Below are 12,777 nucleotides of genomic sequence, written 5' to 3'. Positions count from 1 at the left end.
CAAATTCTCCAGCCCAGACTCCCTCTAACCCCCCACAGTCAGCTACTGTTACATACTTTACTAGCCAGACTCTAGTTAGCCACCCTCACGGCACTCACGCTAGTGTAACAGTATAAGTTTAAACCGTCCCCTCGCCCATACCCGGGCGCGAACTAGGGACCTTCTGCACACATCAACAGTCACCCTCGAAGCATCGTTACCCATCGCTCCACAAAAGCTGCGGCCCTTGCAGAGCAAGGGGAACTACTACTTCAAGGTCTCAGAGCAAGTGACGTCACTGATTGAAACGCTATTTAGCGCCCAAGCTAACTAAGCTAGCCGTTTCACATCCGTTACACTAGCTACTGGATAATACAGGCTATAGCGATAGTAGCTCCCACCCAGCGCTGTCCTATCCAACCCAGGGTGTAAATCATCAAGCTAGCAACAGTAGCTCCCACCCTTCCCCCAGCACTATCCTATCCAACCCAGGCTGTTAATCTTTAAGATAGCGACAGTAGCCCATCCTTAATACCCCTCCAAGCCTCTTAACCGTCCAAGGCACTTAACACTCCCGGCCCCTTAAATATCCCAGCCCCTGACATCTGAGATCCCTTGACCCCCACCTAGCCCGGGCCAGCCAGACCCCAAATGTAAAACCCCTGTCAACCAGGTCTATCAATCAACTGACCTTCAAACTCTAACCCCACCAGTTTAGCTACCATTAGGTTAGGGTTAAAGTTAGCTAACATTAGGGTAGGGTTAAAGTTAGCTAACATTAGGTTAGGGTTAAAGTTAGCTAACATTAGGTTAGGGTTAAAGTTAGGTAACATTAGGTTAGGGTTAAAGTCAGCTACCATTAGGTTAGGGTTAAAGTTAGCTAACATTAGGGTAGGGTTAAAGTTAGCTAACATTAGGTTAGGGTTAAAGTCAGCTACCATTAGGTTAGGGTTAAAGTTAGCTAACATTAGGGAAGAGTTAAAGTTAGCTAACCTTAGTTTAGGGTTAAAGTTAGCTAACATTAGGTTAGGGTTAAAGTCAGCTACCATTAGGTTAGGGTTAAAGTCAGCTACCATTAGGTTAGGGTTAAAGTTAGCTAACATTAGGTTATGGTTAAAGTTAGCTAGCATTAGGTTATGGTTAAAGTTAGCTAACATTAGGGAAGGGTCAAAGTTAGCTACCATTAGGGAAGGGTTAAAGTTAGCTAACATTAGGTTATGGTTAAAGTTAGCTAACATTAGGTTATGGTTAAAGTTAGCTAACATTAGGGAAGGGTTAAAGTTAGCTAACATTAGGGAAGGGTTAAAGTTAGCTAACATTAAGGAAGGGTTAAAGTTAGCTAACATTAGGGAAGGGTTAAAGTTAGCTAACATTAGGGAAGGGTTAAAGTTAGCTCTTAGGGAAGGGTTAAAGTTAGCTAACATTAGGGAAGGGTTAAAGTTAGCTACCATTAGGTTAGGGTTAAAGTTAGCTAACATTAGGTTAGGGTTAAAGTCAGCTACCATTAGGGAAGGGTTAAAGTTAGCTAACATTAGGGAAGGGTTAAAGTTAGCTAACATTAGGGAAGGGTTAAAGTTAGCTAACATTAGGGAAGGGTTAAAGTTAGCAAACATTAGGGAAGGGTTAAAGTCAGCTACCATTAGGGAAGGGTTAAAGTTAGCTAACATTAGGGAAGGGTTAAAGTTAGCTAACATTAGGGAAGGGTTAAAGTTAGCTAACATTAGGGAAGGGTTCAAGTTAGCTAACATTAGGGAAGGGTTAAAGTTAGCTAACATTAGGGAAGGGTTAAAGTTAGCTAACATTAGGGAAGGGTTCAAGTTAGCTAACATTAGGGAAGGGTTAAAGTTAGCTAACATTAGGTTATGGTTAAAGTTAGCTAACATTAGGGAAGGGTTAAAGTTAGCTAACATTAGGGAAGGGTTAAAGTTAGCTAACATTAGGGAATGGTTAAAGTTAGTATCTGGATTTTCTTGCTTATTCTATCCTGATCCCGGGATTTTTCCGACCAGGATTTCTGGAAAACCTGGAAACTTAGTTGTGATTGAATCAAACCTTGTCTGTTTGTATGTGCAGGACATCCTCTCTTCTTCAACCAGCTCTATGCAGGCATGGACCCTTATTCACTAGTGGGCCGATTCATCACAGAAGCCATCAACCCCAGTCTGTGAGTATTACATCTTACCATCTCATATGATCCGAGTGTGTGTCAACATGTACCCATACTCACTGTAATAACTGTGCCTGACAAGGGATGTTTACGATCACTGAAATGATATCATGACATCATGACAACTATTCTGCTATTCATCTCAGAAGTGTCTGTAACTCGTTCTTGATGATTGATTGGATAGTATTGTAGCTCAGGTGAGAGCAGGTGAGTCATTGACTGGACATGTTGTTTGTCTTGGCAGGTACACGTACGAGGTGGCTCCAGTGTTCCTGCTGACAGAGGAGGCGGTTCTGCAGAAGATGATTGAGATCATTGGATGGCAGGAGGGAGGGGACGGCATCTTCAGCCCAGGTATGGAAACCACACAGACTGACATCTTCATCTTCATTGTCTTCATCATCTTCTTCTTCATCTTCTTCTTCTTCTTCTTCTTTATCCTTCTTTATCCTTCATCTTCTTCCTGTGATTGAGAGATTGTCTCTGTGTTCTCCAGGTGGCTCTGTGTCCAACATGTATGCTGTGAACGTGGCCAGGTACCACCACTGTCCTGATGTGAAGGTGCTGGGCCTGTCTGCCTTGCCTAGACTGGTCATGTTTACATCTCAGGAGGTAAACACACACGCACACACACACATGCACACACACACACACACACACACACACACACACACAAACAAACACACCCAGGGTAGGCCAACACCTGTTATTGTTTTAACACCACACACACACACACACACACACACACACACACACACACACACACACCCAGGGTAGGCCAACACCTGTTATTGTTTTAACACCACACACACACACACACACACACACACACAAACACACAACTATCAGGGAGTTTCTCAGTTCCAGCTGTTGCCCTTAAAGATATTGACTAAGTGGTTTTATAATCCCTGTCTGTATAGCACCTTATTTTGGATCCTGTCTAGACTGGTCATTAATATAGCACCTTATTTTGGATCCTGTCTAGACTGGTCATTAATATAGCACCTTATTGTGGATCCTGTCTAGACTGCTCATTAATATAGCACCTTATTGTGGATCCTGTCTAGACTGGTCATTAATATAGCACCTTATTGTGGATCCTGTCTAGACTGCTCATTAATATAGCACCTTATTTTGGATCCTGTCTAGACTGGTCATTAATATAGCACCTTATTTTGGATCCTGTCTAGACTGGTCATTAATATAGCACCTTATTTTGGATCCTGTCTAGACTGGTCATTAATATAGCACCTTATTTTGGATCCTGTCTAGACTGGTCATTAATATAGCACCTTATTGTGGATCCTGTCTAGACTGGTCATTAATATAGCACCTTATTGTGGATCCTGTCTAGACTGGTCATTAATATAGCACCTTATTGTGGATCCTGTCTAGACTGGTCATTAATATAGCACCTTATTGTGGATCCTGTCTAGACTGGTCATTAATATAGCACCTTATTGTGGATCCTGTCTAGACTGGTCATTAATATAGCACCTTATTGTGGATCCTGTCTAGACTGGTCATTAATATAGCACCTTATTATGGATCCTGTCTAGACTGGTCATTAATATAACACCTTATTGTGGATCCTGTCTAGACTGCTCATTAATATAGCACCTTATTGTGGATCCTGTCTAGACTGGTCATTAATATAGCACCTTATAGTGGATCCTGTCTAGACTGGTCATTAATATAGCACCTTTTTGTGGATCCTGTCTAGACTGCTCATTAATATAGCACCTTATTGTGGATCCTGTCTAGACTGGTCATTAATATAGCACCTTATTGTGGATCCTGTCTAGACTGCTCATTAATATAGCACCTTTTTGTGGATCCTGTCTAGACTGGTCATTAATATAGCACCTTATTGTGGATCCTGTCTAGACTGCTCATTAATATAGCACCTTTTTGTGGATCCTGTCTAAACTGGTCATTAATATAGCACCTTATTGTGGATCCTGTCTAGACTGCTCATTAATATAGCACCTTATTGTGGATCCTGCCCAGACTGGTCATTAATATAGCAGCACCTTATTGTGGATCCTGCCCAGACTAGTCATTTGGTTGATTAACCAGTTCTCCCTCAGTGACATGTTTCTCTCATTGTTCTTTTCAGTGTCATTACTCGGTTGCCAAAGCAGCGGCTTTCCTAGGAATTGGCACCAACAATGTTTATGTGATCCCGTCAGATAAGAGGTATGCTGCCTACTGCTGGTTACTGCTGGTTACTGCTGCTTACTGCTGGTTACTGCTGCTTACTGTTGGTTACTGCTGGTTACTGCTGCTTACTGCTGGTTACTGCTGCTTACTGTTGGTTACTGCTGCTTACTGTTGGTTACTGCTGCTTACTGCTACAGTTACTGCTGGTCACTGCTGCTTACTGCTGCTTACTGTTGGTTACTGCTGGTTACTGCTGCTTACTGCTGGTTACTGCTGGTTACTGCTGGTTACTGCTACAGTTACATGGTTACTGCTGGTTACTGCTGCTTACTGCTGCTTACTGCTGGTTACTGCTGCTTACTGCTGGTTACTGCTGGTCACTGCTGGTTACTGCTGGTTACTGCTGGTTACTGCTGCTTACTGCTGGTTACTGCTGGTTACTGCTACAGTTACATGGTTACTGCTGGTTACTGCTGCTTACTGCTGCTTACTGCTGCTTACTGCTGGTTACTGCTGGTTACTGCTGGTCACTGCTGGTCACTGCTGGTTACTGCTGGTTACTGCTGGTTACTGCTGCTTACTGCTGGTTACTGCTGGTTACTGCTACAGTTACATGGTTACTGCTGGTTACTGCTGCTTACTGCTGGTTACTGCTGCTTACTGCTGGTTACTGCTGGTTACTGCTGCTTACTGCTGGTTACTGCTGCTTACTGCTGCTTACTGCTGCTTACTGCTGCTTACTGCTGGTTACTGCTACAGTTACACGGTTACTGCTGGTTACTGCTGCTTACTGCTGCTTACTGCTGCTTACTGCTGGTTACTGCTGCTTACTGCTGGTTACTGCTACAGTTACATGGTTACTGCTGGTTACTGCTGCTTACTGCTGGTTACTGCTGGTTACTGCTGCTTACTGCTGATTACTGCTACAGTTACACGGTTACTGCTGGTTACTGCTGGTTACTGCTGCAGTTACACGGTTACTGCTGGTTACTGCTACAGTTACATGGTTACTGCTGGTTCCTGCTGGTTACTACTGGTTACTGCTGGTTACTGCTACAGTTACATGGTTACTGCTGGTTACTACTGGTTACTGCTGGTTACTGCTACAGTTACATGGTTACTGCTGGTTCCTGCTGGTTACTGCTGGTTACTGCTGGTTCCTGCTACAGTTACACGGTTACTGCTGGTTACTGCTGGTTACTGCTACAGTTACACGGTTACTGCTGGTTACTGCTAGTTACTGCTGGTTACTGCTAATTACTGCTACAGTTACTGCTGGTTACTGCTGGTTACTGCTAGTTACTGCTACAGTTACTGCTGGTTACTGCTGGTTACTGCTAGTTACTGCTACAGTTACTGTTGGTTACTTCTGGTTACTGCTAGTTACTGCTGGTTACTGCTACAGTTACTGCTGGTTACTGCTACAGTTACTGCTGGTTACTGCTGGTTACTGCTGGTTACTGCTGGTTACTGCTACAGTTACACAGCTACTGCTGGTTACTGCTAGTTACTGCTGGTTACTGCTACAGTTACTGCTGGTTACTGCTAGTTACTGCTACAGTTACTGTTGGTTCCTTCTGGTTACTGCTAGTTACTGCTGGTTACTGCTACAGTTACTGCTGGTTACTGCTACAGTTACTGCTGGTTACTGCTGGTTACTGCTGGTTACTGTAACAGTTACTGCTGGTTACTGCTACAGTTACTGCTGGTTACTGCTGGTTACTGCTGGTTACTGCTGCTTACTGCTGCTTACTGCTGCTTACTGCTGCTTACTGCTGGTTACTGCTACAGTTACTGCTGGTTACTGCTAGTTACTGCTACAGTTACTGCTGGTTACTGCTGGTTACTGCTGGTTACTGCTACAGTTACTGCTGGTTACTGCTAGTTACTGCTACAGTTACTGCTGGTTACTGCTGGTTACTGCTAGTTACTGCTACAGTTACTGCTGGTTACTGCTGGTTACTGCTGGTTACTGCTAGTTACTGCTAGTTACTGCTGGTTACTGCTGGTTACTGCTGGTTACTGCTACAGTTACACGGATATTTCCACTGACCACACCACACGCTTCTGTTGTCACTGTCCACAATGTCTGTCTGACCTGCGTCACTATGACTGACCTGCGTCACTATGACACCTGGGTTACTAATCCGTGTTAATCTATGACTGACCTGCGTCACTATGACACCTGGGTTACTAATCCGTGTTAATCTATGACTGACCTGCGTCACTATGACACCTGGGTTATTAATCCGTGTTAATCTACGACTGACCTGCGTCACTATGACACCTGGGTTACTAATCCGTGTTAATCTATGACTGACCTGCGTCACTATGACACCTGGGTTACTAATCCGTGTTAATCTATGACTGACCTGCGTCACTATGACACCTGGGTTACTAATCCGTGTTAATCTATGACTGACCTGCGTCACTATGACACCTGGGTTACTAATCCGTGTTAATCTATGACTGACCTGCGTCACTATGACACCTGGGTTACTAATCCATGTTAATCTATGACTGACCTGCGTCACTATGACACCTGGGTTACTAATCCGTGTTAATCTATGACTGACCTGCGTCACTATGACACCTGGGTTACTAATCCGTGTTAATCTATGACTGACCTGCTTCACTATGACACCTGGGTTACTAATCCGTGTTAATCTATGACTGAGCTGCGTCACTATGACACCTGGGTTACTAATCCGTGTTAATGTGTCTTTGTTTCTCAGAGGGAAGATGATTCCTGCGGAGTTTGAGAAGCAAGTACAGAGAGCCAAAGATGAGGTGAGAAGGAGAACTATGAATGGAGTCAGCAATGTTGTTTGGTGTCAGATATGTTATGTAACACAGTCGGGAACTGGGAACTGCTGTTGATTATATCCATGGTGAGGGTTAGGAAACTGCTGTTGATTATACCCATGGTGAGGGTTAGGAAACTGCTGTTGATTATACCCATGGTGAGGGTTAGGGAACTGCTGTTGATTATATCTATGGTGAGGGTTAGGGAACTGCTGTTGATTATACCCATGGTGAGGGTTAGGGAACTGCTGTTGATTATACCTATGGTGAGGGTTAGGGAACTGCTGTTGATTATACCCATGGTGAGGGTTAGGGAACTGCTGTTGATTATACCCATGGTGAGGATTAGGGAACTGCTGTTGATTATACCCATGGTGAGGGTTAGGGAACTGCTGTTGATTATACCCATGGTGAGGGTTAGGGAACTGCTGTTGATTATACCCATGGTGAGGGTTAGGGAACTGCTGTTGATTATACCCATGGTGAGGGTTAGGAAACTGCTGTTGATTATACCCATGGTGAGGGTTAGGGAACTGCTGTTGATTATACCCATGGTGAGGGTTAGGAAACTGCTGTTGATTATACCCATGGTGAGGGTTAGGGAACTGCTGTTGATTATACCCATGGTGAGGGTTAGGGAACTGCTGTTGATTATACCCATGGTGAGGGTTAGGGAACTGCTGTTGATTATACCCATGGTGAGGGTTAGGGAACTGCTGTTGATTATACCCATGGTGAGGGTTAGGAAACTGCTGTTGATTATACCCATGGTGAGGGTTAGGGAACTGCTGTTGATTATACCCATGGTGAGGGTTAGGGAACTGTTGTTGATTATACCCATGGTGAGGGTTAGGGAACTGCTGTTGATTATACCCATGGTGAGGGTTAGGGAACTGCTGTTGATTATACCCATGGTGAGGGTTAGGGAACTGCTGTTGATTATACCCATGGTGAGGGTTAGGGAACTGCTGTTGATTATACCCATGGTGAGGGTTAGGGAACTGCTGTTGATTATACCCATGGTGAGGGTTAGGGAACTGCTGTTGATTATACCCATGGTGAGGGTTAGGGAACTGCTGTTGATTATACCCATGGTGAGGGTTAGGGAACTGCTGTTGATTATACCCATGGTGAGGGTTAGGGAACTGCTGTTGATTATACCCATGGTGAGGGTTAGGGAACTGCTGTTGATTATACCCATGGTGAGGGTTAGGGAACTGCTGTTGATTATACCCATGGTGAGGGTTAGGAAACTGCTGTTGATTATACCCATGGTGAGGGTTAGGGAACTGCTGTTGATTATACCCATGGTGAGGGTTAGGGAACTGCTGTTGATTATACTGTAATCTACTACTGTACTGTTATCCTGTAATGGCCAGGATGTTGGAGTAACATTATATTGTTGTCCTCTGATGGTTATTAATGACCAGGATGTTGGAGTAACATTATATTGTTGTCCTCTGATGGTATATAGTATTAATGACCAGGATGTTGGAGTAACATTATAGTGTTGTCCTCTGATGGTATATAGTATTAATGACCAGGATGTTGGAGTAACATTATAGTGTTGTCCTCTGATGGTATATAGTATTAATTACCAGGATGATGGAGTAACATTATATTGTCCTCTGATGGTATATAGTATTAATGACCAGGATGATGGAGTAACATTATATTGTCCTCTGCTGGTATGTAGTATTAATGACCAGGATGATGGAGTAACATTATATTGTTGTCTGATGGTATATAGTATTAATGACCAGGATGATGGAGTAACATTATATTGTTGTCCTCTGATGATATATAGTATTAATGACCAGGATGTTGGAGTAACATTATATTGTTGTCCTCTGATTGTATGCAGTATTAATGACCAGGATGATGGAGTAACATTATATTGTTGTCCTCTGATTGTATGCAGTATTAATGACCAGGATGATGGAGTAACATTATATTGTTGTCCTCTGATTGTATGCAGTATTAATGACCAGGATGATGGAGTAACATTATATTGTTGTCCTCTGATGGTATATAGTATTAATGACCAGGATGATGGAGTAACATTATATTGTTGTCCTCTGATGGTATATAGTATTAATGACCAGGATGATGGAGTAACATTATATTGTTGTCCTCTGATGGTATGTAGTATTAATGACCAGGATGATGGAGTAACATTATATTGTTGTCCTCTGATGGTATATAGTATTAATGACCAGGATGATGGAGTAACATTATATTGTTGTCCTCTGATGGTATATAGTATTAATGACCAGGATGATGGAGTAACATTATATTGTTGTCCTCTGATGGTATGTAGTATTAATGACCAGGATGATGGAGTAACATTATATTGTTGTCTGATGGTATATAGTATTAATTACCAGGATGATGGAGTAACATTATATTGTTGTCCTCTGATGGTATGTAGTATTAATGACCAGGATGATGGAGTAACATTATATTGTTGTCTGTTGGTATATAGTATTAATGACCAGGATGATGGAGTAACATTATATTGTTGTCCTCTGATGGTTATTAATGACCAGGATGATGGAGTAACATTATATTGTTGTCCTCTGATGGTATATAGTATTAATGACCAGGATGATGGAGTAACATTATATTGTTGTCCTCTGATTGTATGCAGTATTAATGACCAGGATGATGGAGTAACATTATATTGTTGTCTGTTGGTATATAGTATTAATGACCAGGATGTTGGAGTAACATTATATTGTTGTCTGTTGGTATATAGTATTAATGACCAGGATGATGGAGTAACATTATATTGTTGTCCTCTGATGGTATATAGTATTAATGACCAGGATGATGGAGTAACATTATATTGTTGTCCTCTGATGGTATATAGTATTAATGACCAGGATGATGGAGTAACATTATATTGTTGTCCTCTGATGGTATATAGTATTAATGACCAGGATGATGGAGTAACATTATATTGTGGTCCTCTGATGGTTATTAATGACCAGGATGATGGAGTAACATTATATTGTTGTCCTCTGATGGTATATAGTATTAATGACCAGGATGATGGAGTAACATTATATTGTTGTCCTCTGATGGTATATAGTATTAATGACCAGGATGAGGGAGTAACATTATATTGTTGTCTGTTGGTATATAGTATTAATGACCAGGATGATGGAGTAACATTATATTGTTGTCTGTTGGTATATAGTATTAATGACCAGGATGATGGAGTAACATTATATTGTTGTCCTCTGATGGTTATTAATGACCAGGATGTTGGAGTAACATTATATTGTTGTCTGTTGGTATGTAGTATTAATGACCAGGATGTTGGAGTAACATTATATTGTTGTCTGTTGGTATATAGTATTAATGACCAGGATGATGGAGTAACATTATATTGTTGTCTGATGGTATATAGTATTAATGACCAGGATGATGGAGTAACATTATATTGTTGTCCTCTGATGGTTATTAATGACCAGGATGTTGGAGTAACATTATATTGTTGTCTGTTGGTATATAGTATTAATGACCAGGATGATGGAGTAACATTATATTGTTGTCTGTTGGTATGTAGTATTAATGACCAGGATGATGGAATAACATTATATTGTTGTCTGATGGTATATAGTATTAATGACCAGGATGATGGAGTAACATTATATTGTTGTCCTCTGATGGTTATTAATGACCAGGATGTTGGAGTAACATTATATTGTTGTCTGTTGGTATATAGTATTAATGACCAGGATGATGGAGTAACATTATATTGTTGTCCTCTGATGGTATATAGTTTTAATGACCAGGATGATGGAGTAACATTATATTGTTGTCCTCTGACGGTTATTAATGACCAGGATGTTGGAGTAACATTATATTGTTGTCTGTTGGTATATAGTATTAATGACCAGGATGTTGGAGTAACATTATATTGTTGTCCTCTGATGGTTATTAATGACCAGGATGTTGGAGTAACATTATATTGTTGTCTGTTGGTATATAGTATTAATGACCAGGATGTTGGAGTAACATTATATTGTTGTCCTCTGATGGTTATTAATGACCAGGATGTTGGAGTAACATTATATTGTTGTCCTCTGATGGTTATTAATGACCAGGATGTTGGAGTAACATTATATTGTTGTCCTCTGATGGTATATAGTATTAATGACCAGGATGATGGAGTAACATTATATTGTTGTCTGATGGTATATAGTATTAATGACCAGGATGATGGAGTAACATTATATTGTTGTCCTCTGATGGTATATAGTATTAATGACCAGGATGATGGAGTAACATTATATTGTTGTCTGTTGGTATATAGTATTAATGACCAGGATGATGGAGTAACATTATATTGTTGTCCTCTGATGGTTATTAATGACCAGGATGTTGGAGTAACATTATATTGTTGTCTGTTGGTATATAGTATTAATGACCAGGATGTTGGAGTAACATTATATTGTTGTCCTCTGACGGTTATTAATGACCAGGAGGATGGAGTAACATTATATTGTTGTCCTCTGATGGTTATTAATGACCAGGATGTTGGAGTAACATTATATTGTTGTCTGTTGGTATATAGTATTAATGACCAGGATGATGGAGTAACATTATATTGTTGTCTGTTGGTATATAGTATTAATGACCAGGATGATGGAGTAACATTATATTGTTGTCCTCTGATTGTATGCAGTATTAATGACCAGGATGATGGAGTAACATTATATTGTGGTCCTCTGATGGTTATTAATGACCAGGATGATGGAGTAACATTATATTGTTGTCTGATGGTATATAGTATTAATGACCAGGATGATGGAGTCACATTATATTGTCCTCTGCTGGTATATAGTATTAATGACCAGGATGATGGAGTAACATTATATTGTTGTCTGATGGTATATAGTATTAATGACCAGGATGATGGAGTCACATTATATTGTCCTCTGCTGGTATATAGTATTAATGACCAGGATGATGGAGTAACATTATATTGTGGTCCTCTGATGGTTATTAATGACCAGGATGATGGAGTAACATTATATTGTTGTCTGATGGTATATAGTATTAATGACCAGGATGATGGAGTAACATTATATTGTGGTCCTCTAATGGTATATAGTATTAATGACCAGGATGATGGAGTAACATTATATTGTTGTCTGATGGTATATAGTATTAATGACCAGGATGATGGAGTAACATTATATTGTTGTCCTCTGATGGTATATAGTATTAATGACCAGGATGATGGAGTAACATTATATTGTTGTCCTCTGATGGTATATAGTATTAATGACCAGGATGATGGAGTAACATTATATTGTTGTCCTCTGATGGTATATAGTATTAATGACCAGGATGATGGAGTAACATTATATTGTTGTCCTCTGATGGTATGTAGTATTAATGACCAGGATGATGGAGTAACATTATATTGTTGTCCTCTGATGGTATGTAGTATTAATGACCAGGATGATGGAGTAACATTATATTGTTGTCCTCTGATGGTATATAGTATTAATGACCAGGATGATGGAGTAACATTATATTGTTGTCCTCTGATGGTATATAGTATTAATGACCAGGATGATGGAGTAACATTATATTGTTGTCCTCTGATGGTATATAGTATTAATGACCAGGATGATGGAGTAACA

At 40.7% G+C, this 12,777-nt stretch overlaps 1 protein-coding gene across 1 annotated transcript in view; it reads left to right on the top strand.

Annotated features, from left to right (window-relative positions):
- LOC110515934 (acidic amino acid decarboxylase GADL1) overlaps window positions 1-12,777 on the top strand; it is a 31,464-nt gene that overhangs the window by 7,673 nt on the left and 11,014 nt on the right. Inside the window, exons 4-8 of the mRNA XM_090216072.1 lie at window positions 2,053-2,143; window positions 2,391-2,500; window positions 2,643-2,758; window positions 4,266-4,345; window positions 7,045-7,099. Coding sequence (XP_090072198.1) covers window positions 2,053-2,143; window positions 2,391-2,500; window positions 2,643-2,758; window positions 4,266-4,345; window positions 7,045-7,099 — 452 coding nt within the window. The remainder of the gene's footprint in view (window positions 1-2,052; window positions 2,144-2,390; window positions 2,501-2,642; window positions 2,759-4,265; window positions 4,346-7,044; window positions 7,100-12,777) is intronic.

This window comes from Oncorhynchus mykiss, chromosome 2, assembly GCF_057628025.1.
Source record: "Oncorhynchus mykiss isolate SJ-2025 chromosome 2, ASM5762802v1, whole genome shotgun sequence".
NCBI lineage: Eukaryota > Metazoa > Chordata > Actinopteri > Salmoniformes > Salmonidae > Oncorhynchus > Oncorhynchus mykiss.
This window is presented reverse-complemented; position numbering and strand designations above follow the sequence as displayed.